The sequence below is a fragment of the Coregonus clupeaformis genome, chromosome 30, assembly GCF_020615455.1.
Source record: "Coregonus clupeaformis isolate EN_2021a chromosome 30, ASM2061545v1, whole genome shotgun sequence".
In the NCBI taxonomy this organism is placed as follows: Eukaryota; Metazoa; Chordata; class Actinopteri; order Salmoniformes; family Salmonidae; genus Coregonus; species Coregonus clupeaformis.
In genome coordinates, this window is record NC_059221.1 from 5,833,764 (window position 1) to 5,859,156 (window position 25,393).

At 41.4% G+C, this 25,393-nt stretch overlaps 1 protein-coding gene across 2 annotated transcripts in view; it reads right to left on the minus strand.

The window, feature by feature from the left end:
- LOC121545951 (phosphatase and actin regulator 3-like) overlaps positions 1–23,286 on the minus strand; it is a 61,249-nt gene extending 37,963 nt beyond the window's left edge. For both annotated transcript variants that reach the window (XM_041856894.2, XM_041856893.2), the window contains exon 1: positions 22,987–23,286. In XM_041856894.2, the coding sequence (XP_041712828.1) occupies positions 22,987–23,098 (112 nt within the window). In that variant the 5' untranslated portion in view covers positions 23,099–23,286. The remainder of the gene's footprint in view (positions 1–22,986) is intronic.
- Positions 23,287–25,393: the final 2,107 nt, after the last annotated feature.

Genomic DNA, 25,393 nt, shown 5'->3' on the forward strand with positions numbered 1-25,393 from the left:
AGAGGCCCGGAGACAAACAGGAGGCAGGAAGCTGACACACACGAGGAAGAACTAAGGCAGAGGGGAACACAGATGACCTCTAGAGGCCCGGAGACAAACAGGAGGCAGGAAGCTGACAGGATCAAGTCTTGTTTTACATCTTTTCAAGGAGGTCTATTTCGGCCCTTTGGTTAGTATCTTGGTTTGTATGCTGCTTAGGTTAAGAGCTAAGTTGGTTTTGATTTTGACACACACAAGTACACTACACACACACGTATACACAAACACGCATGTATACACGCACATATACACACACATACACACACACAAACACACACCTTTGTCACAAGGCCTGAATCTGGCATACTGCTTTGAGTGTAATACCTGAAACATACTGTGGGGTACCCACTGACCACTGACCAGGACAGTGTATGTTCCATTCACACACAGTGACCACAGACCCTGTCAGCCATAACACAGGCCCACATTCATATTTGTAGTGTGTGTTTGTTACACTCTTTCCCACACACACACGCATGCAAGCACACACACACACACACACACACACACTGACCATACCACCCTAAGGATCCAGCATCTCCCTGAAAGCCATAGCCAACAGATCCACCCAGTGGGATGTAGCCAGTCCTGCTAAAAGTGTCTCTCTAGCCCAACTCCTGCCACCCACACAATAGGCTCAGGCACTAAGAATAGACGTGTCATTTTAGCCAGAGAAAGAGAGAGCACCCACGGGTCTTTGGTTTCCAACAGTTATCAGAGTAGACAGAGGCGGCCTCCCGAGTGGCGCAGCGGTCTAAGACACTGCAGTGCTTGAGGCGTCACTACAGACCTGGCCACGACCGGGAGACACATGAGTCGACGCACAATTGGCCCAGCATCGTCCGGGTTAGGGGAGGGTTTGGCCGGCCGGAATGTCCTTGTCCCATCGCACTCTAGTGACTCCTGTGGCGGTCGCCAGTTGTATGGTGTTTCTTCCGACACATTGGTGCGGCTGGCTTCCGTATTAAGCTTGCAGTGTGTCAATAAGCAGTGCGGCTTGGCAGGGTAGTGTTTCGGAGGATGCATGTCCCTCGACCTTCGCCTCTCCCGAGTCCGTATGGGAGTTGAAGAGATGGGCAAAGACTGTAACTACCAATTGGGGAGGAAAAAGGGGTAAAAAAAAGTTGACAGACATTTTGGTATTTGGTATTTTATTAGGATTCTCACATTTAGCCTACATATCAATACATACACACAAACTATCTAGGTCAAATAGGGGAGAGGCGTTGTGCCGTGAGGTGTTGCTTTATCTGTTTTTGAATTCAGGTTTGCAGTTGATTTTAGCAATATGATTGCTCTATATCAGGGGTGTCAAACGTCCGGCCCGCGGGCCGGATCAGGCCCGCAAACGGGTTTAATCCGGCCCGCGAGATGATTTTGTAAAGTATAAAAATGAGCTGCAATTTTTCAATAAAAGAAACTGCTGTTCCAATTGTGTCCACTGGATGGCGCAATAGCAATTGTGTTAAGCAAGCAAACTGTTTATACCGGGGCAGAGCAAATAGGTCAAGCAAGTGCAGCCAGTCCGGATGAGCTACTTTGTTTTGCCCGCGATATTTATTACGGCTTCTACTTTTAACATTATGTGCTTTGGCACCCTCATTGCCCCAATATGTCTCTGTCAAAAAAGAGAAAAGTGGACGCAGAGTGCAGAGTGTTCCAAGAAAAATTGTCATCCTTCTATTTATTCACAGAATTTAATGGGAAAGCTGTATGTTTGGTGTGTTCACAGCATGTTGCAGTGCTGAAAGAATATAACCTTCGTCGCCACTATGTGAGTCTTCATGCCGACAAATATGACAACTTTCAAGGACAGCGGAGAAGAGAGAAGGTGAATGAACTGTTGGTGGGTCTGAAGAAACAGCAGTCTGTGTTTACTCACAGCCGAGACATCAGTGACGCTGCAGTGAAAGCTAGCTACCTCATTGCTAATGAAATCGCAGTGGCTTCAAAACCATTTAGTGAGGGTGAATTTGTAAAAACATGCATGATGAAGGCAGCAGAGATTGTGTGCCCTGAAAAGCACCAGGCTTTTGCAAATATCAGCCTGACAAGAAACACAGTTGCAGACAGGATTTCCGATCTTTCAGTGGATTTGGACAGCAAGTCGAAGCAAAAAGTAAAGTCATTTATTGCATTTTCGGTTGCAATTGATGAAAGCACGGACATTACAGATGTTGCACAACTGGCCATTTTCATCCGCGGAGTTGATGACACATTGACCGTCACCGAGGAGTTCGTGGAGTTGGTGCCGATGACAGATACAACGACAGCAGCTGATATTTTCACTGCACTCGTCGCCGGCGCTGGACAGGGTCGGAGTGGACTGGTCCCGCGCTGTCAGCCTGGCTACAGATGGTGCGCCCTCAATTATCGGGAAAAAAGCAGGCGTTGTGACAAAGTTCAGAGAGAAAGTGCAATCTGCAAATGGAGGACGTGATTTTTGGACTTTTCACTGTATTTTGCACCAGGAGGCTTTGTGTTGCAAGTCATTAAAGATGGATAACGTCATGAAGGTGGTCATCCAAACTGTTAATTTCATCCGATCCAGAAGCCTGAATCACCGTCAGTTTGACAGCCTTCTCAGAGAGAAAGACCACATCTATGGCCTGCCATACCACACTGAGGTAAGATGGTTAAGCCGAGGTGCTGTGCTGAGGCGTTTCTTTGATTTACGAGAAGAAATTGAACAGTTCATGGAAGAAAAGGGCAAACCAGTGTTAGAATTTAATTCCGCAGAATGGATGCAGGACCTTGCATTTATGGTGGATGTTACAGAGCACCTGAATAACTTGAACAAACAGCTGCAAGGGCGCAACAAAGTTGCCACGCAGTATTATGACAGTATTATGACAGCATTATGACAGCATACTCCTGAGTGGCGCAGTGGTCTCAAGGCACTGCATCGCAGTGCTAACTGTGCCACTAGAGATCCTGGTTCGAATCCAGGCTCTGTCGCAGCCGGCCGCGACCGGGAGACTCATGGGCGGCGCACAATTGGTCCAGCGTCGTCCAGGGTAGGGGAGGGAATGGCTGGCAGGGATGTAGCTCAGTTGGTAGAGCATGGCGTTTGCAACGCCAGGGTTGTGGGTTTGATTCACACGGGGGGCCAGTATAAAAAAATATATATATGTATTCACTAACTTTTAAGTCGCTCTGGATAAGAGCGTCTGCTAAATGACTAAAATGTAAATGTAAAATACGTTCTTTCAAGTTGAAGCTGTCATTGTGGGAGACGCAACTCGCCGGTGGTGATGCAGCTCACTTCCCCTGTCTGAAAAATGTGTGCGCGACCCAACATGTGGCAGACATGAAGCGGTTCAAAGATAAAATAATGGGACTGTTAAGGGAGTTTGAGCAACGCTTTCAGATTTTTGGTGAACTGGAGAAAGACTTCAAAGTTTTTTGTTCGCCATTCACCATGAATCCCTCTGATCTGCCCGTCAGCATCCAACTTGAAATAATAGACTTGCAGTGTGACTCGGATTTGAAGGGCAAATTTGCCGCAGCTGGCTTGGACACATTTTATCAGAATCTCTTGCCAGGTTACCCCAACTTGACAGCCCTCGCTGCAAAACGGTTGTGCATGTTTGGAACCACATATCTTTGTGAGCAAGTTCTCTGTAATGAGCATAAATAAAACAAAGCTGCGCTCAAGGCTCACGCACAAGCACTTGAATCACATCCTGAAGTTGGCTGCCACTCAGAATGTGACGCCTGATATTGATGCGCTGGTGAAAGCTAAAAGATGCCAGGTATCAGGAGTCAAATAAACTATGCAACCCCACTTAAAGTGCTGCATGAGACACCCTGATATAGTTCTGTGATCTGTGATATACTTCTGTGAATCACTGAGGCATTGTGTGTTTGTGTGTTGTTTGTCCTCAGAATTTCAAATAACTTGAGGTGTTTTATGATTAATAGTGATGTTGTGCTTTTGGACACACTGTCCTCAGGCTGCAGCTTTATGTTTATATGTTTTTATGTTGATGTGCTATTGTTTTTAATTGATTTTATTTTATTTGTATATTTAACCTATTCTTGACTCTGTGGTTCTTGCACTTGTTTGGGGAACAGGATTTCATTATTTGTATCTACATTTCTGCCTGAGAAATGACACCCTGATATAGTTCTGTGATCTGTGAAACAGTTATGTGAATCACTGAGGCATTGTGTGTTTTTTCTTTAGAATTTTCAAATAAACTTGAGGTGTTTTATGATTAATAGTGATGTTGTGCTTGTACTATTTTGGACACACTGTCCTCAGGCTCCAGCTTTATGTTTTATGTTGATAGTATTAAAACAAAGAAAACAATCTGAAGTTGTTGTTTTTAAGTTATATATACCATGATTTTACCGGTCCGGCCCACTTGGGAATAGATTTTCCTCCATGTGGCCCCTGAGCTAAAATGAGTTTGACACCCCTGCTCTATATAATACTGTATGCTTTCTTGAATTTGTTCTGGATTTGGGGACTGTGAAACGACCCCTGGTGGCATGTCTGGTGGGGTAAGTGTGTGTGTCAGAGCTGTGTGTAAGTTGACTATGCAAACAATTTGGGGTTTTCAACACATTGTGATGCAGTCAGTCTCTCCTCAACTCTTAGCCAAGAGAGACTGGCATGCATATTATTTATATCAGCCCTCTGATTACAATGAAGAGCAAGACGTGCCGCTCTGTTTTGGGCCAGCTGCAGACTGCAACTCTGGGTTTCGGTGACTTCATTAGCTGTGGTTGCTGATGCGTATATGGTTGAATCATCAGCATACATGGACACACATGCTTTGTTTAATGCCAGTGGCAGGTCATTAGTAAAAATAGAAAAGAGTAGAGGGCCTAGAGAGCTGCCCTGTGGTACACCACACTTTAAATGTTTGACATTAGAGAAGCTTCCATTAAAGAAAACTTGTTGCGTTCTATTAGATAGATAGCTCTGAATCCACGATATGGCAGAGGTTGAAAAGCCATAACACATACGTTTTTTCAACAACAGGTTATGGTCAATAATATCAAAGGCTGCACTGAAATTTAACAGTACAGCTCCCACAATCTTCTTATTATCAATTTCTTTCAACCAATCATCCATCATTTGTGTCAGTGCAGTACATGTTGAGTGCCCTTCCCTATAAGCATGTTGAAATTATGTTGTTAATTTGTTTACAGAGAAATAGCATTGTATTTGGTCAAACACCATTTTTTCCAACAGTTTGCTAAGAGCTGGCAGCAAGCTTATAGGTCTACTGTTAGAACCAGTAAAGGCCGCTTTACCATTCTTGGGTAGCGGAATTACTTTGACTTCCCTCCAGGCCTGAGGACAAAGACTTTCCTCTAGGCTCAGATTAAAGATATGACAGATAGGAGTGGCTATAGAGTCAGCTACCATCCTCAGTAGCTTTCCATCTAAGTTGTCAATGCCAGGAGGTTTGTCATTATTGATCGATAACAATAATTTTCCCACCTCTCCCACACTACCTTTACAAAATTCAATCTTGCAATGCTTTTCTTTCATTATTTGTTTTTTTATGCATGAATACAATGGCTCACTGTTCATTGTTGGCATTTCCTGCCTAAGTTTGCACACTTTGCCAATGAAGTAATCCTTAAAATAATTGGAAACATCAAATGGTTTTGTGATGAATAAGCCAACTGATTCGATGAAAGATGGAGTTGAATTTGTCTTTCTACCAATAATTTCATTTAGAGTACTCCAAAGTTTTTTTTTCCATCATTCTTTATATCATTGATCTTGACTTCATAATACAGTTTCTTCTTCTTTTTGTTGTTTAGTCACATAATTTCTCAATTTGCAGTAAGTCAACCAGTCAGATGTGCAGACAGACTTATTAGCCCCTCCTTTTTGCCCCATCTTTTTCAACCATATCGTTTTTCAATTCTTCATCAATCCATGGAGCATTAACAGTTCTAACAGTCAGTTTCCTAACAGGTGCATGTTTATCAATAATTGGAAGAAGCAATTTCATAAATTCATCAAGTGCAGCATCTGGATGGTCCTTATTAATCACATCAGATCAACAAATATTTTATACATCATCCACACCTGAGTCACAGCAAAATATTTTGTATGATCTCTTATACACTATTTTAGGCCCAGCTGTTGGAACTTTGGCTTTCCTGGATATAGCCACTATATTGTGATCACTGCATCAAAACTAAGTTCTACAGTATTAGTAAAAATGTGATCGATACATGTGGATGATCTTGTTCCTGTAGTGTTTGTAAACACCATGGTAGGTTGATTAATAACCTGAACCAGATTACAGGCACTGGTTACAGTAAGAAGCTTCCTCTTGAGCGGACAGCTTGATGAAAACCAGTCAATATTCAGGTCCCCAAGAAGGTAGACCTCTCTGTTTACATCACATACACTATCAAGCATTTCACACATATTATTTAAATACTAACTGTTCGCACTTGGTGGCCTATAGCAACACCCCAAAAGTGAATCTGCAACTACAACACTTCAATAACACTTGACATAAGATCTTCTCTAAGCATTACAGGGATATGGCTCTGAATATATACAGCAACACCTCCCCCATAAGCATTTCTGTCCCTTCTATAGATGTTATATTATTGTATTGCTACTGCTGTATCATCAAATGAATTATCTAAGTGAGTCTCAGAAATGGCTAATATATGAATGTTATCTGATGTTAGCAAGTTATTGATTTCATGAACCTTATTTCTAAGGCTACACATGTTAATATGGGCTATTTTCAGCCCTTTCCTGGGTAGCTTATCAGAGATAGACATAATACTGGAAAGAGCAAGCAATGCAAGAGAAAGAAATATACAGTCAGCAGTCCATTAATCAATTGGTGTGTGTGTGTGTGTGTGCTGCGGGGTTGAAGCTACGAACCCATAGGCTTGGCTCTCTCATCCCATCCAGGCTTCTGGGAGGGAGGGCGGACAATGAGCCTGTCATAGCGGATGTAAGCAATGTCCCCACGCGCTCTGGCAGCTTTCATGGCTGGGATAAGTTATTTCCTCTTCTGGCGCACAGCTTCAGGATATTCCTTGTTGAGAAAGATATACGTTCCTCTCAAGTTCTTGGCTCTTTCCAGAACAGCTACCTTGACTTGAACCTCAGGAACTTGACCACTATCGGCCTGGGTCTGTCACCTGGGCCGGTGGCACAAGGGCACGTGCCCCCTCAGATTTGTACTGTTTTTAAATTTGTCAGATGTTCAATTAATTACTAAACATTTCAAGCGTTTTAAGCCCACGTTTTTCCAGCGGTATTTTGCAGAGGGGCCACATTAACTGGACCAGGCAAATAGTACCACCCCCCTTATTCTTCCTAGTAAGTGGTTCCTTCCAAGGTGCACCACGGAGCAAAGATATGCTAGGCAGGATGTTAGATTCTATAGTGCGTGCAAACAGTATCGTTAGTGGAGGGGGGAAAGAGTGTAGAGGGATACACACAGTGTTTGATTTGATTTTAGCTGCCGGTGATGGGCAGGATTCGCAGGAGGTATGTTTTTTAATTAATTTGATCAAGCTATGTAGCCTATTGATTCCTTCTTGTAGAATAAATAAAACTAAAATATTTTGTTGTTTCTCTGTAATACTAGCCACCTAGCAATTTTATGAAGTTGGCTTTAGCCAGCTAGACAGGGTCCAAATCAACTTCATAACTAGCTACCAAACCATTTCAGGCTATCAATCAAGTTATAGTAGCTTGTCTGACTATCTTAGCTGGCATGCCTGCTGGCAAGGTTGCTAGACTTTAGAAAATACTACTTGGTAGTTGTAGAGACTAGCAGGATCAGGTGGGTATGTGCTTGTTTATTGCAGTTATTCCGCTGATTTAGGGCAATGCCTGAAAGATTTATATAAACCATGTGTGCGTGTGTGTGCGTGCATATGTGTGTGTATGTGTGCGGAAGTGTGTGAGTGTATGTGCAGGCGTTAGGAGTTTGCGAATTTCTCTGTGTAGACCCTTGAAACCTACTTGTCTGTGTGCATGTGTGCACAGTGCACGTGCATGTGTGTAGGTGTGTGTGGTGTGCACATACCAGTGCGTGTGTATGAGTATGTGTGTGAATGGCTCCCTTCCATTGGGCCCCCTGCAGGCAATACTCTACTGGGAGTCTACACTACAGCATCATTGTCGCTAGGCAGGAAAGACAAAGAGAGGGGCACAGAACACGGAAAATCACTACCATTTACATGATACCTACATACGTGGAATGGTTTTACTCTGATTCATACTGGTTTTATAGTCATGTATATCCACGAATAAGGAATAGATTCAGAAATAAGTTGAGCATTATATTGATAAACTAAGTCAGTCTACTATTGCAAGTACTATAACCTTGTTATGGGCTACAGTATGTCTGGGAATGATGTATCCTGAATAATAATGTGTAAAAAGATATTCTGATGCTGGATCCCAATACTCTGACTCTACAAATACACAAACAAAGAAACACATGGCGAATTCAGTTGGACACTGAATCCAGCAGGCAGTAGTAAAGCGTTAGTGAGCTAATGGTTAGCTTTCACAGACAGCAAGTGTACATAACTGTGTCAATGGCAATTGTGTGTTTGTGTGTGTGTGTGGTTTGGTTTTACTATCCTTGTGGGGACCAGAAGTCCTCACAAGGACAGTAAAACAAGGAAAATCTGGACAAGTGGGGACATTTCGCCGGTCCCCAAAAGGAAAGGGCTATTTTAGGCTTAGGGGTTAGGTTTAGGGTTAGGGTTACAATTAGGGTTAGTGTGTGTGTGTGTGTGTGTGTGTATAAGTAGCTATGATCCATTGTGTGTGTGCATATAGAGAGGTAACCCAGGTAACACTGTAATTGATACCTCTCTCCCCGTCTCTCTCTCATAAGTTCCACTGCAATGCAAGCTTTTCGCTCTCCATGGTGCTGAAATCCCCAATGCTGCCATGTAAACATACAGAATGCCCACCATCCATACAATACAGTTATACATCTCTCTCTTCTCTCTCTCCCTCTCTCTCTCTCACACACACACACACACAATTTTTAGCGCACTAACTGGTGTGCAGACACACATACACGACTGCCCTGCATCCTCCCACGCACCCCAAACAGTCCGGCGAGACAATGAATAGATCAATTAATTTCCCTTACAACCAAATTCCTTCTATTACTGTCATCTGATACGGCGATGTATTTCATTTACCATCTCTAGAGAGGGCCTGTGAGGATTGTTGTGTTCAATACTGCTCTACTGTAAGTGCTTATCAAGCTAACAGTTACTCTGAAAGGGCTTCCTCTACTCTCACTCGGTAATGATTCGATGATGGCATCCATTGAGTGGCTGGGAAGACTGTCTACCTCTTCTACCTCGTCCGCCTTGGGCTCATTGTTCTTTTTCAGTCCTCCCCTCCCCCTCTCCTTCTTTCTATTCCCTTGTGTTCCCAGCCCAGACAGTGTTTATTTGAATTTGAATTCCCACTCCCTTGATCATCTATCTCTGACAGAATCGCCCACATCGCCAGGGTGGGAAACCCAGACTATACATGGTTGGGTGAATCCTAACTTCCACTTAAGTCGAATTTTCACTAAGTCATGCATCAATTTCAATGGTGAACATTTGACTAAAGTGGGAGTTAGGATTGGCTGTAACACCAGCCAAAACGAAGGGTGTGTGGGGCCCTTTAGTCTACAATGATTCTGTTCTTTGCTCCCCTCGTCCTCATTGATTGAAAGGACTAGATAGTTGAAAGCTTCCTCCTACCCAGCTGGATAGTGGGCTTTAATTGTACCATATGGCTTTCACCAAACCAAGGTTTTTGTTTCTGATTGGAAAATGACTAACAAAAGGATAGAAGGAAAACACAATAGAAGGATACCAGAGCATGGTATTGGTATGTAGCCCCAAAAAAGGTGAGAAGTTGATGATTGATGTTGATGAATATGGAAACTATCCAATAGATCTCAGGTAACTTTTACTACAAGTATCTATTTACAGAAAATTCACACAGTCTATCCCTGTAATGTTGGCCAGATAGCAGGCAGGCCCAGGAGGGCAATTCTGCAGTATATCTCTGGCTTTTCACACAGGCAGAGGCTGTCTCGTTCTCTGTTGTACAAGGGCCAAAACTAGAGCTGTCCTCTTATCTCTCTGCTCTAGTGTAGCATGGCCTCCTGAATTCCTGTCTATAGTTCCATTACTTTCTCCCTTAACACTGAGGCATATGACAAGTGTTTTGCTTTGCTCTGGTCCTAGTTCCACCACGGTCTCAAAGGGCTGTCTGCTGTCTGCTTTCCCACTCAGTCTGATTCCATCTGTGATTTTTCGGTGTTGTACAAGCTCAGGCAGGCGTGCCCTTTCCCCAACACATCAACACACACACACATGCTCGTAAGTACATGTATGCATATAGACACATGCACGCATCCACGTGCGCATGTACACACCACACACACACACACAGTTCACACATTGTAAAATGCCTAATTTGCTTCCACTACCTCAGGGAATAAGCATAACCATGAGGCTTGTTGTTGCTGTGTTCCATTTTCATTCGTGGGGAAATACAGCGATCCCACAGTGAGCTGTGCTCGACAAGGCATACACTAACAGTTTGTCCCATTCACTTCACTTGCAGTTCTTGTATTTACAATATCACAGTACAACATGCAGTGATGTTACAGTACAGGTTGAATGGTAAGAACATAGCGAGTTGGTGTCAGTGGGGACAGTATAACAGTAGTGGTGATACTTGTGTGACCGATGCTGGGTCGTACAGCTGGCCAGTGCATTCACTCTGATTTACCAAGTGTAGAGCTATGTAGAGCTGTACCACTGGCCTTGTGACAAGCTGAGAAGAGACACAATCACTCACTTTGAAAGTAGTAGCTACATTTACAACCAACTGATTAAATGTATGTTCATGGATCAAGTGTACAAGTCGTGGCCCACATCTCTCAAGAATAGTTTTTTAACCTGCATGGGATTACTTGGATAAATAAACAATATATAAAGGAACTAATATTTGTATACATTTTGTTGGTATTTCTTAGGAGTTCCTCTGTGATAATTCTCAAGCTAAAAGTGCTTCTGCTGTCCTCTATGGAGAACATGAGTGGCTAAGAGGAAAATGAACAGAGCTCTTGCCGCAACAAACAGGTGGCCTTAACTGGCATCCCGATCTTGGCAGGCTGAGATGAATGAGTCGTGAGCTGACAGCGTTGTGAATTATAGCTCTAGTTCCATAATATAAATGGGTTTAAAGGGCTAGTTCACCCAAAGTCCATCATTGATGACCCAACAGCCATTATACAGTATCTAAATAAGGTGGGAAGAGAAGCTCGGAGAAGGGCCTCCCTCCCACCCTGTAGTGGCCGTGCTCTTTTTAGCAGCCAGTTAGCAACACAAGTGATGAGTCATATCCTGCCAGCCTGGTCTCATAGACTTGATATAACATAGTAAACGTAAATCTGGAACACTCAAATTAGTATATGTTACATTTGGTATGGTTACATAAGACAGAAGGTTACTTAAGGCAAAAACTAAAGTAGGGTGTTTGGTCGGGGTGGATGGTTAGGCATATAACGCGAACGTCTAGCAACCCAAAGGTTGCGTGTTCGAATCTCATTATGGACAACTAGCATTTTAGCTAATTAGCAACTTTGCAACTACTTACTACTTTTTAGCTACTTTGCAACTACTTAGCATGTTAGCTAACACTTCCCGTAACCTTAACCCCTGAACCCTAACCTTAACCTTGACCCCTAACCCCTAGCCTAGCTAATGTTAGCGTTAGCCACCTAGTTAAGGTTAGCCACAACAAATTGGAATTCGTAACATATCATATGTTTTGCAAATTTGTAACATATTGTACAAATTGCAATTTGTAACATATTGTACAACTTGCAATTCGTAACATGTTGTCCAAATTGCAATTCGTAACATATTGTACAAATTGCAATACGTAACATATTGTACAAATTGCAATTCGTAACATATGATACGAATTGTAATTCGTAAAATATCATACGAAATGGATGATGGACATCCACAAATTAATACATACCATATGAAACGTAGCATATCATACTAATTGCAGTGTCACGGATTTACATTTACTATGTTACGTCTACCCGAGTCCAGGTTGATTCTGCTTCTGACTTGTCAATTACCCTGACTTGGCATGCAGCGAGAGAGTGGGACACCCAACAGAGCTACACTACCAGTCAAAAGTTTGGACACACCTACTCATTCAAGGGTTTTTCTTTATTTTTACTATTATTTACATTGTAGAATAATAGTGAAGACTTCAAAACTATGAAATAACACATATGGAATCATGTATCAAAGTATTAAACAAATCAAAATATATTTTATATTTGGGGACAACACTGCCATCACCTCATGTTTCAGCATGATAATGCATGGCCCCTTTTCGCAAGGATCTATACACAATTCCTGAAAATGTCCCAGTTCTTCAATGGCCTGCATACTCACTAGACACGTCACCCATTGAGCATGTTTGGGATGCTCTGGATTGACGTGCACGACAGCGTGTTCCAGTTCCCGCAACTTCTCACAGTCATTGAAGAGGAATGGGACAACATTCCACAGGCCACAATCAACAGCCTGATCAACTCTATACGAAGGAGATGTGTCGCACTGCATGAGACAAATGGTGGTCACACCAGATACTGACTGGTTTTCTGATCCAAGCCACTACCTTTGTTTAAGGTATCTGTGACCAACAGATGCATATCTGTATTTCCAGTCATGTGAAATACATAGATTAGGGCCTAATTTTTTTTTTTTCTATTTTTGTTCAGTATTTCAACAAGCATGTGCCCACATACTTTTGGTCATGTAGTATACAGTGCATTTGGGAAAGTATTCAGACCCCTTGACTTTTCCACATTTTGTTACGTTACAGCCTTATTCTAAAATTGATTAAATAGATTTTTTTTCCTCATCAATCTACACATAATACCCCATAATGACAAAGCAAAAACTGGTTTTTAGAAATGGTATTAATGTATTAATGAAAATGTATTAAATGTATTATTTAAAAAAACGTACATGTCATTTTTACATAAGTATTCAGACCCTTTACTCAGTACTTTGTTGAAGTACCTTTTGCAGCAATTACAGCCTCAAGTCTTCTAGGGTATGACGCTACAAGCTTGGCACACCTGTATTTGGGGAATTTCTCCCATTCTTCTCTACATATCCTCTCAAGTTCTGCCAGGTTGGATGGGGAGTGTCGCTGCACAGCTATTTTCAGGTCTCTCCAGAGATGTTCGATCGGGTTCAAGTCCGGGCTCTGGCTGAGCCACTCAAGGACATTCAGAGACTTGTCCCGAAGCCACTCCTGCATTGTCTTGGCTGTGTGCTTAGGGTCGTTGTCCTGTTGGAAGGTAAACCTTCGCCCCAGTCTGAGATCCTCAGCACTCTGGAGCAGGTTTTCATCAAGGATCTCTCTGTACTTTGTTCCGTTCATCTTTCCCTCGATCCTGACTAGTCTCCAAGTCCCTGACACTGAAAAACATCCCCACAGCATGATGCTGCCACCACCATGCTTCACCGTAGGGATGATGCCAGGTTTCCTCCAGACCAGAGAATCTTGTTTCTCATCGTCTGAGAGACCTTTAGGTGCCTTTTGGCAAACTCCAAGCAAGCTGTCATGTGCCTTTTACTGAGGAGTGGCTTCTGTCTGGCCACTCTACCATAAAGGCCTGATTGGTGGAGTGCTGCAGAGATGGTTGTCCTTCTGGAAGGTTCTCCAATCTCCACAGAGGAACTCTAGATCTCTGTCAGAGTGACCATTGGCTTCTTGGTAACCTCCCTTTCCCAGATCTGTGCCTCGACACAATCCTGTCTTGGAGCTCTAGGGACAATTCCTTCGACCTTATGGCTTGGTTTTTGCTCTGACATGCACTGTCAATAGGGCTGTGGTGGTCATGAAATTTCGTCAGCCGGTGATTGTCAAGCAAATAACTGTTGGTCTCACGGTAATTGATCATTAATTAACATAAACACATTTAGCATCTCCTGGCTTCCACACATAGTCTACAAGCCACTGATGCAGACCTTTGGAACATCTAATAAATCCATGAAAAATAGCCTACACCTTCACAATAAATCCATTATTTATTTTAGACAGGTCTAAAGAAGCATGATAGGAAGCATGATAGGAAGAAAATGTAGTGTATTTCAGAAGAACAAAATAGCATACTCTGAGTTGTCCTTATGATAGGTTCTGATCTGGCTATGCCATATGGCTGTGGGCTACACTAGTTCATTTACCAGACAAGATTTGCTTATAATTCCATGGAATTATTTTATATTATTTCAAAGTATGAAGAATAGAATTGAACAAAGCTGATTTTAAAATAAATATTCTCTCCAAACGATTTGAGGGAGTGTGCACATGGCTATTCTGTGTTGAGCAGTTAACAAAGAAATAGGTACTCCTATATGCTTAATTTTTTGTTATTAATGTAACTTTAGTTGTTCTACAAACGTTGGGCTATATGTTTGTATTTTTAATACATTGCAAGGCTGAATGATGAGACTCTAATGATGATTTGAAAAAAGTCGCTTGAAAGGCATGAGCTCTGCTTTGTTTTTTGCGCAGGCTGTACACACTTCATTAGTCTCTCATTCACAATTTGACAAGCACTTGAAAATGACTAGAATTTCACGGCGGCATCCCCTTTGTGGCCGTAATGCACCCTAAAAACATCCATGCCTTTTGCGGCCAGTGGCCGTTGTGCCTTTCTACCTGAGTGCTGCACCTCTCACTCACATGGCTCTCCATCACGGGATCAGGTCTTTCTCACAGGCTACAAGTGAAGACAGACACATCGGGGATGCAACTGCGCGTGTCCTTATCCAATTCCGAAGTGCATATTGAAGATATTGGAAGAACTGTCCACATTTACTTTTCATCAGCCAACAAGATGAGTAGGCCTAACGAACAGCAAAAGCACTAGCCTATGTCAAACTACTATCCCCCATAGTACAAAAGTCGACAAATAAATATTCCAAACATAGTCTGGGACAGTTGTGGGATGCGATAGATCCCAAATTAATACAACTACTAGCATCAAAATACCTTTTTTATGCAATGTGGCTGACGCAACAGATCAGAACATTTAGATTAAAATGTTGAATAACTATTAGGCTATTTCTTCACATTATAAGCGCAGCGATGCGTACATGGCAGTAGGCTTTAAGCACAAATGTTCCATTAGTGGGAAAACATCATTATCCAAAGTGACCGCCAATGCAATTATGCATGTGTTGCTTTTATTTGAAAGATGCAGTTTTATGGTGAAAATGATCTTCCCCAAACTTGAAACTCATGCGCTGCTTATGTATGCCAGTTAGACTCTCTACACCCCTTGTAAAGAGGATTAATGTGCTTAATTTTAATAAGTTATTTGGCCACTTAAATTGTGATACAAACCTTATCAAAACATATGTGCGACTATGATTAGAAAAGTTGCAAAAAAAAATGTGTTTCTTATACTGGGCATCATTCACAAGTGATAATATATCATTAACACGTGATAGGCTAATATTGTCACCCATCAGACTATTCTTGATTCAATCTTGTCTTTACATATACTAAATCATATATGTGTGAAATTTGTTTTGATTTAGAATGGACCATTATCATGCACCTATCTCGAAACAGGGGCAGCGGGAAAAAAGACATGTCATCTATGCAATTAAATAGCAAATGGAGGACGCTTTTCCCATGGTTCATTTTCATGCCAGCCAGGTAGGCTCTGCTCCTGTTGTAAAGATAAACATTGTGCTTAATATTAGGATTATTGAGAAATAAATATAGTATGCCTAGCCTTTAGAAAGCTGATGGGATCTTCCTCTTTTTAGTTGAGGCCATCACTCTGTTTTCTCATGCAATTGCAAAGCCTATAGAAATGTTGCGCAACATGAGCTCATGGGCTCTCATGAAGTGTTTGATTAGTTTTTTGAATACATTTGCATTGATGTCAGAGTGATTAGAGGGGCAATAGAGTGCTGAGTACCAGGAAGTTAGCAAGTTTGGTAGCCTACTAATGACCATCAGCAGCATCAGAACTTGGAGAAGCCTAATTACCGTGACTAAATGGTCACGTGGAATTTGACTGCCTTCATGACTCGTGACTGCCAGTGTGGCGGTAATACAGTCACCGCAACAGCCCTAACTGTCAACTGTGGGACCTTATATAGTCAGGTGTGTGCCTTTCCAAATCATGTCCAATCAATTGAATTTACCACAGGTGGACTCCAATCAAGTTGTAGAAACATTCCAAGGATGGTCAATGGAAACAGGATGCACCTGAGCTCAATTTCAAGTCTCATAGCAAAGGGTCTGCATACTTATGTAAATAAGGTATTTCTGTTTTTTTATATATATTTGCAAACATTTCTAAAAACCTGTTTTCGCTTTGACATTATAGGGTATTGTGTGTAGATTGATGAGGAAAAAAAGGTATTTAATCAACTTTAGAATAAGGCAGTTATGTAACAAAATATGGAAAAAGTCAAGGGGTCTGAATACATTACAAATGCACTGTATATGACAAGAATGAGCACAAAGCTCAAACGTGAGACTTTATAATATAGGCCAGGCTTCAATCTGATCGCACTTTGACCGCAATGCACGTTTTAAAGTAACTTTCAATCATATTATTATTGAGGTGTAGGAAGTCTCTTTCACAAACATGTCAAATGAGAGGATAGCTAAGTAAACTGTTTGGTTTCATTCAACTCACGTTAATAATAGGCCTACCACATTCCAACCATATTTTGAACAAAAAATATGCTCAGCATATGGTGGAAACGTGAACATGGCCTGAATTAAGCTAAAATCCGACAGTATTTCAAGTGCCACAGTTAACTGGGGTTATCGACAAATGCCTATAAGTCTCAAGCCGGTTACTCAGAACGATAGTACTTGAAAGCACCTTCAAGCGCAGTTCAAGAGGCAGAAGTGCTAGGCTACTAGCGCTGCTGTAACTTCCTGTCCATTTTCTGCATGACTTGACTGACAGCACTGAGCACAACATGAATAAAGGTGAAATAAAAAATAAAATAAATAAAAAAGACTAGTTCTAGTTCACTGCTCCTGACTACAGGTCCAGGCTGGTGTCAAGATTCCTTTCAAACTGTAAGACATTTTCTCACTGCTGCTGTCCCATCTTGTCCAGTGAGGTCCCGTGTAGCTCAGTTGGTAGAGCATGGCGTTTGCAACGCCAGGGTTGTGGGTTTGTTTCCCACGGGGGACCAGTATGAAAAGAAAATGTATACACTCACTAACTGTAAGTCGCTCTGGATAAGAGCGTCTGCTAAATGACGTAAATGTAAATGTCTTCACCATGGGCCTCAAATCTGAGGTATTTTCCTAATGCCACTTCCTACTGACACCAGCTTTTCTGCTAAAAGAGCTTGGGCCGTATCAAGCATCTCAAAGTAGGAGTGCTGATTTAGGATCGGTTTTGCCTTTTAGATCAAAATAATAGGATTACATGGACAGGGGGACCTGACCTTGGATCAGCACTCCTACTCGAAGACTCTTGATACATACGGCCCCTTGTCTCCTTTATTTGGTGCCCTGGTGCTCAGGAGCAGGAGGCAGAGAAGAGGTGCATGAAGTGTGAACTCAGTCAGGTGGGGGAAGAGGAGGCACATAGGCAGCTCTATGAACAGTATACAGTATTTGGGTTGTATTCATTAGGGCACACTGTACCAAAACGTTGTGCAACGGAAACCGGAAAAAAATAGTGTTTCTTATTGGACAACTTCAGATAGTACCTCACTGTTTCGGACAATTTTCGGACGTTTATTAAATACGACCCTATTCTGTCCATCTCATGGAATAAAGCCTGAGAGCCTTAGAGCCTTCTAAGATGAAGTAAATCTCTGCTTGTGTTATTTTGAGGGCTTCAACACCTTTTTATCATGAAGAAGTCCACTACTGGAAGTTTTTGCTGCATGGGTAGGCCTTTTTTGGATTCCCATCTTTGTTGTTGAGCATCCCCCTCCTACTGTCATTTCTTGGCTGAAGTGCTGAGGTCTACCTTAACTTGCTGCTCAATGAGCATTTGAGCAGATTTGTAGGGTGTGTGTGGGGTGGTGTGTGTGTGCGTGTGTGCGTGTGTGCATGCATGTGTTTGAGTAAAAGGTTTTATGGTATCACTTTATTTGGATAGTCCACAGTAGATGTTTTATAGATAGTTTGTAGATGTTTATCTAACTGTACTAGTCTGAAGAGTCTTGCATACTGTCAAATGAATTTCTCATAGTGTGGGGACATTATTTTAGGCTTCTGATAAACTTCCCTTGTCTACATTCAGAGTGAAGGGGAGGGTTATGATGCTTGAGCGTGACTCAAACCTTTTACATCAGCAATCAAATTGTTGTTCTTCATAATAAAGCACGCTTGGCTAATTGAGCATGTACACAAAATAATCTGAGTCACAACAGTTTAAAATATCATGATGGCGGAAGACTATAAGAGAGCTTGAAAAAATCCTTGAAAGTCCTTGAATTTGACTTGCCAATGTCTGTATGAACCCTGTATAGGCTACTTGCTCAGCCCGCAACTGAAAGATAAAATCATCTGCTATTGAAATTATGCACGCTTCATTCAATTTCCTGTCAGTAGTCTTTTAATTCGGGCCTGTAGCTTTCAGTTGACACTGGCCCGGTCTGCTGGCAAATTTACCTGAATGTCGAGCCCTGTGTGTGCAGTGTGCGTAGCCATTAGCAATGTTAATGATAGCCTAACCATCTGCGGGTAGACGGAAAGGCAATTAAAAGGTAACTACAAAGTAGCCTATGCCTACCTGCCAATCATGATTATTTGCATCAATCCAGTGGTCATTTGTTTTGAAAACTCCCATCAGAACTGCGCAACAAAAACATTGCTAGCCAAACACAACTGTCTGGCTGGTGCTCACCTGAGTTAAAGGCCAACTACACAAAAAAATCTAAATTTCTCCAATTTTTCCCAGACCCCAAAAATGGTCCCTTGATGTGGTTTAAGCATTGTTATGGACTTAGAACATACAATGTTGCCTATTTAAAATATGGCTAGTCATTATTAGCCTGGTTCTGTACGGAATGAAGTCATATTAAAAGATAAATATTAATAATAATATTATGGGACACAGGCCGTGTCATTATAAATTATTTAAAAAATTGGTGCGACCAAATCATGTGCTAGTGCCACTAACTGAAAAAGTTGGAAAATGTTAGTGTAGAACCCTGCATTACCGTGTCAAAAATAGGTTTGTTCACAACAATGGCTGGTATTACGTATACATTCTAACTGGAGTATAAGACCCTGCAGTGTTTTCTCTAAACTTCTTTAAGCGGGGTGCAAACCCCCCCAAAGTAACATCCTGGCCTGGCAACAACATCTCAGACTAGTATTTGTTTTTCAAACCTTTCATACAATCCATAGTACTTTAAATACAAATTAGCCCTTGCAGTAATACAAACTACAAACTTAGTGGTACAGTGCATTGCCCCAGCAAGGATGGAGGGTAAAATTGCCTTGAATGTTCTATAGCTAATGCTGTGCCTTTGTCCTCTTGTTTTGTCTTCTCTCTCTCCCTCTCTCTGCCTCTCTCTCTCTGCCTCTCTCTCTCTGCCTCTCTCTCTCTGCCTCTCTCTCTCTGCCTCTCTCTCTCTGCCTCTCTCTCTCTCTCTCTCTCTCTCTCTCTCTCTCTCTCTCTCTCTCTCTCTCTCTCTCTCATTAACTAAGTGGATGAATACAGTGTCAGTCTCTGCAGCTGCAAAGGCCACTGTGTAAAAGGCTTAGTAATCCTTTGGCAAAGACTGTGGACCGCGACACTCACACAGTGATGATACACTGAGGACGGACAATGTGTACTTTGGGTCACCAGACACTACTATTGCTCTCTTGAATGACACAGAACTGTATTTACGGTATACTCCATTAGCAGTGCCCTGTGAATGGGTGAAGGCTACATGTGTAGGCACATTCAAGTAAAAGACATGGTTATCATAGTCACTGCTTCAATGCTTCAATCATTGTTTTACAGTGCCTTCAGAAAGTATTCAAACCCCTTGACTTTTTCCAAATGTTGTTGTGTTACAGCCTGAATTTAAAATGGATTAAATTGAGATGTTTTGTCACTGGCCTACACACAATACCCCATAATGTTAATTAAAAATGAAAAGCTGAAATGTCTTGAGTCAATAAGTATTCAACCCCTTTGTTATGGCAAGCCTGATTAAGATCAGGAGTACAAATTTGCTTAACAAGTCACATAATAAGTTGCATGGACTCACTCTGTGTGCAATAATAGTGTTTAAGATGATTTTTGAATGACTACCTCATCTCTGTACCCCAAACATACAATTATCTGTAAGGTCCCTCAGCCGAGCAGTGAATTTCAAACACAAAGACCAGGGACGGTTTCCAATGACTCGCAAAGAAGGGCACCTATTGGTATATGGGAAAAAAAGAAAAAAATGCAGACATTGAATATCCCTTTGAGCATGGTGAAGTTATTAATTACACTTTGGATGGTGTATCAATACACCCAGTCACTACAAAGATACAGGCGTCCTTCCTAACTCAGTTGCCGGAAAGGAAGGAAACTGCTCAGGGATTTCACCATGAGGGAAATGGTGAGTTTAAAACAGTTACAGAGTTTAATGGCTGTGATAGGAGAAAACTGAGGATGGATCAACAACATTGTAGTTACTCCACAATAATAACCTAATTGACAGAGTGAAAAGAAGGAAACCTGTACAGAATTAAAATATTCCAAAACATGCATCCTGTTTGCAACAAGGCACTAAAGTAATAGGCAAAAAATGTGGCAAAGAAATACACTTTTTGTCCTGAATACCAAGTGTTATGTTTGGGGCAAATCCAATACAACACATTACTGAGTACCACTCTCCATATTTTCAAGCATAGTGGTGGCTGTATCATGTTATGAGTATGCTTGTAATCGTTAAGGCCTGGGGTGTTTTCAGGATAAAAAATAAACGGAATGGAGCTAAGCACAGGCAAAATCCTAGAGAAAAACCTGGTTCAGTCTGCTTTCCACCAGACACTGGGAGATGAATTCACCTTTCAGCAAGACAATAACCTAAAACACAAGGGCCAAATCTACACTGGAGTTGCTTACCAAGAAGACAGTGAATGTTCCTGAGTGGCCGAGTTACAGTTTTGACTTAAATCTACTTGAAAATCTATGGCAAGACCTGAAAATGGTTATCTAGCAATGATCAACATCCAATTTGACAGAGCTTGAAGAATTGTGAGAAAAAAATAGGGGCAAATGTTGCACAATCCAACTGTGGAAATCTCTTAGAGACTTACCCAGAAAGACTCACAGCTGTAATCGCTGCCAAAGGTGCTTCTACAAAGTATTGACTCAGGGGTGTGAATACTTATGTAAATTAAATATTTATGTTATTCATTTTCAATACATTTTCTAAAATTTCTAAAAACATGTTTTCACTTTGTCATTATGGGATATTGTGTGTAGATGGATGGTAAACATAATAAATGTAACCCATTTTGAATTCAGGCTGTAACACAACTAAATGTGGAATAAGTCTAGGAGTATGAATACTTTCTGAAGGCACTGTAGCTGTTAACGTGTGTGTGTGTGTGTGTGTGTGTGTGTGTGTGTGTGTGTGTGTGTGTGTGTGTGTGTGTGTGTGTGTGTGTGTGTGTGTGTACTGTGTACTGTGTACTGTGTGTGTGTGTTAGAAAGGGAGAGGGAGAGGGAACAGTAAAAGGTCAAGAACCCGCTCAATTTAACCATAAATATGCCATAAACATACTGTCTTCTTAAACAGATACGGCCTGGCACCAATATGTAATAGCTGTCCAATAAAATAATTTAGGCAACTGTTTTTTAAAATATCACAACAAAATGCCATTAGGCCTGCAGACTATGCCTAAAAGTACTTGAGAATAACAATGCTTGGTTGGTAAATAACATGCTTCTAGGGATGGAGAGTCTGTTTATTTATCAAGGGAAAGAGATGTATCACCCATATAGGTGAAAACAGCTGAGAGGTAGGCTAAGAGGTAGGTTAACGTAAAGGGGAATAGCCTATGATTGCTCTAGGTGCTCCGTGCATACCTGCATGGGCCACACTATAGGGAATTGATGTTCTTCTATATGTAGGGAAGCACAGACGTCGAAGTCATACATACATCACGTGGAACGCAGGGTCATTGATCATAGGACTGTTTGATCAGCTCAACCTCAGCATAGGATCCAATTTATGCTGCCAAGCGCAGTGGCCGAGTCGGGGATAGGCAAAGGTCCATTGAATGAGCCTCCAATATAAGCTACCACCCGAAACCCAGGCCTATGCTGAACGAAATTGCTAAAATAATCATTATAAATGTGTCCGCTCAATGTCAGTGTCTGTGCGCTCAATGTAACATTGAATCACAATATAACCCAGCGACGCAAAAATGTGTCTAGACATAGACTTACCACACCATGCGCTTTCTTCACTGTAGCCTATGTCATCTTTGCGTCCAATCTGATTGGGCCTATACATAAATGTAGCAAAATGGATGCAATGATGTCCGAAATATTATGGGTTTGTGTAAAATAGGCTTTGCATTATAGGCTAAAGTTAATTTATAATCTGCACATTTACTGCAAAACCATATAAGACATCATGCACAAACAGCTTATTTTGGGAGAGCATCCATTCATTTAAATAGAACTGGAGGAAAATATTTTCCTACCAATTGTCTGCGAATCTCGGTTTTATTGTATTTGCTGTCAAATGGAAGCATGGAGTGCTTATTATTCTGATGTGGTCCTCAAATCCCATTTAGCAATTGGGGATGGCTTTAGGAGACCACTGTAGCCTATCGCCAAAACGATGATAATAAAACGCCAATACCATAGCCTATAGAATATCCAGACAATAAAACATGTCCCTTACCTGTGTTGTGCACTAGATCGATGCCTGACTCGGTGAGTAGGTTTGGGTCACTTTGAGATCTGCCTCTATGCAGAAGACAGCCGTCTACTCCATTTCCATCGGATGTAGCCATTGGGAATAGAGCACATGAATTCTGAATAAAATATTCAAAACCCTACCAGAGGCAGGCAAGGTCAGAAGTAAGCAGCAGTAGGGCAGATATAATTCGTTCTGACAACAGCCGCTTTGAGCATCTAATGGGGAGCCATGGGTGCTGAGCAAAAATTCCTAGTATGTTGGAGCCACTGAAGTATAATAAGAATGGTTGAAGCGCGTGTGTGTGTGTCTGTGCGCGCTCGTGTGGACGTGGGAGGGGTGATACGGATGTGCCGGTCTATATGTCACTGCTGCCGGATTGTGCCTCGCAACATTGTAGCCAGCAACACACATTTAGGCTAGGCCGCCTACTTACACAATCTGTATGTATTAATGTACATTTACATTTTAGTCATTTAGCAGACGCTCTTATCCAGAGCGACTTACAATTATTGAGTGCATACATTTTTCATACTGCCCCCCCGAGTAGCCTATTGATTTCTGATGCTAGTTTGGCCTATATGAGCATGGATGGTGATGAGGTTGTATAGAGCAGAACGTCAACACGTGGTTAAATTGGTTCATTGAAGAAATCTCAGGACTAACGTAACAATGATTTTGAATAGTTTTTTTAAAATAGTGCAATTTATCCCAATATTTCAATTTAATGTAATTATGAATGGCATTGAAGGGATTCAGAGACAACAGCTGGATAGGCCTAGTGTTATTGGCTGAAGGGAGATCAGTAGGCCTATGGATATTCTAAGTAGAGAGTCTAATAGACAGAAACGAACATAAATGTTGTCTAATATTGGCTTTAAGACCATGAGAAACAACAATATAGCCAAAGCCTCCTGTTCAACGACTATATAGGCTATGAAAAACACATATAAAGTATTATATTATATTCCAAATGTAAATACGCTATGTTCAATTGATCAAACAATTAATAATATTTCAATATTTCTGGTAACAAGCAAAGCCATTTTAGACCTTATGCGCATATTGTGCGCCTTGAGGATTGTCCATAATAAACAAAGTTATTTCATCCTATTGGTCAACCCTGCTATGACGCACTGATGAGGAAGTAGTCGCCGTTGCAAAGATGTTGGATATACTGACAAGATACATGTCTCTCCGCCCTAACAAATGGGAGTCGTTGTCCACAAAGTGGCACGGAGGGCTGTCTAGCTCCCGCCTATCCTTTCTTTGGATTGGTGGATACATCTCATTATTGTAATCTCTTTTTGAATATTCGATTAAGTTTGTTGACGTGAACCGCCTGTATTCAATGAATGGCGAGAGAGAGACGCTACGTCACTAGCCTCAATCATGAATATGCATAGCCATCTCGATACAACTCCGATATAAAGTGTTTTTTCTCAAAGTTGCCGGGATGTCACGTGCCCTACTTATATCAGTACACTCTTAACAACAAGCATTACAACACTTCTATTCAATCAAATACACCTCACGTAGCAAATAAGTCATTCGTTGTTTTTGTTGACCAAATTCGAAACTCTCTTGACCTCCATATAAAATCACCTTGATTGGTGTACGAAAATACGCCTCCTGCTGGAGGGCAACAGATTTTCCGTCGAGTTGGGTCTCTCTCGTCCTCTGCCTCTCTGGTATTAGCGCATACTGTACTGTCTTCCGTATTAGCGTCACTGCCGTCACGGCAGCTACATTCGCGATCCGGCAGCAGCATTAAGACTTCTGGTTTTCTGATATTACCTTCAAAATAAAAGGCTGCGGTAAAACGCTATGCGTATGATACGAAATCAATACTAGTGCATAATGTTATTATTTTGTGCCCAATAGAAATAAATGGTAAATAATGTATTGTGTCATTTTTAAGTCACTTTAATTGTAAATAAGAATAGAATATGTTTCTAAACACTTCTACATAAGTGTGCTACCATGATTATGGATAGTCCTGAATGAATAGTTAATAATTAGTTACAGACGCACAAATATCATACCCCCAAAAAAAAAACTCAATACGGTCTGTAGAAACCCCCTTCAAATTACCCAATGCTGTCCACGGTCTAGAAGTCAATGCTTATATACACACTAAACTATCAACACTCAAAAACAAACAGATAAGGCAAACTTTTTAGTCAAAACAAAAAATCTTATTTATTTAAAATGTAAACGTAATGAATATCAACCAGGCTATAGGTACACAGTCACTACAGTCAACTATTTTATCAAATGTGTCAGTTGAAATGTATGGTCACACTCTAGGATACATTCATTCATTCATTTCAGTCCCCCATTTCATAAAATGTTTTGGCTAAAAATGTATGGTCTAACACACTTTATGATA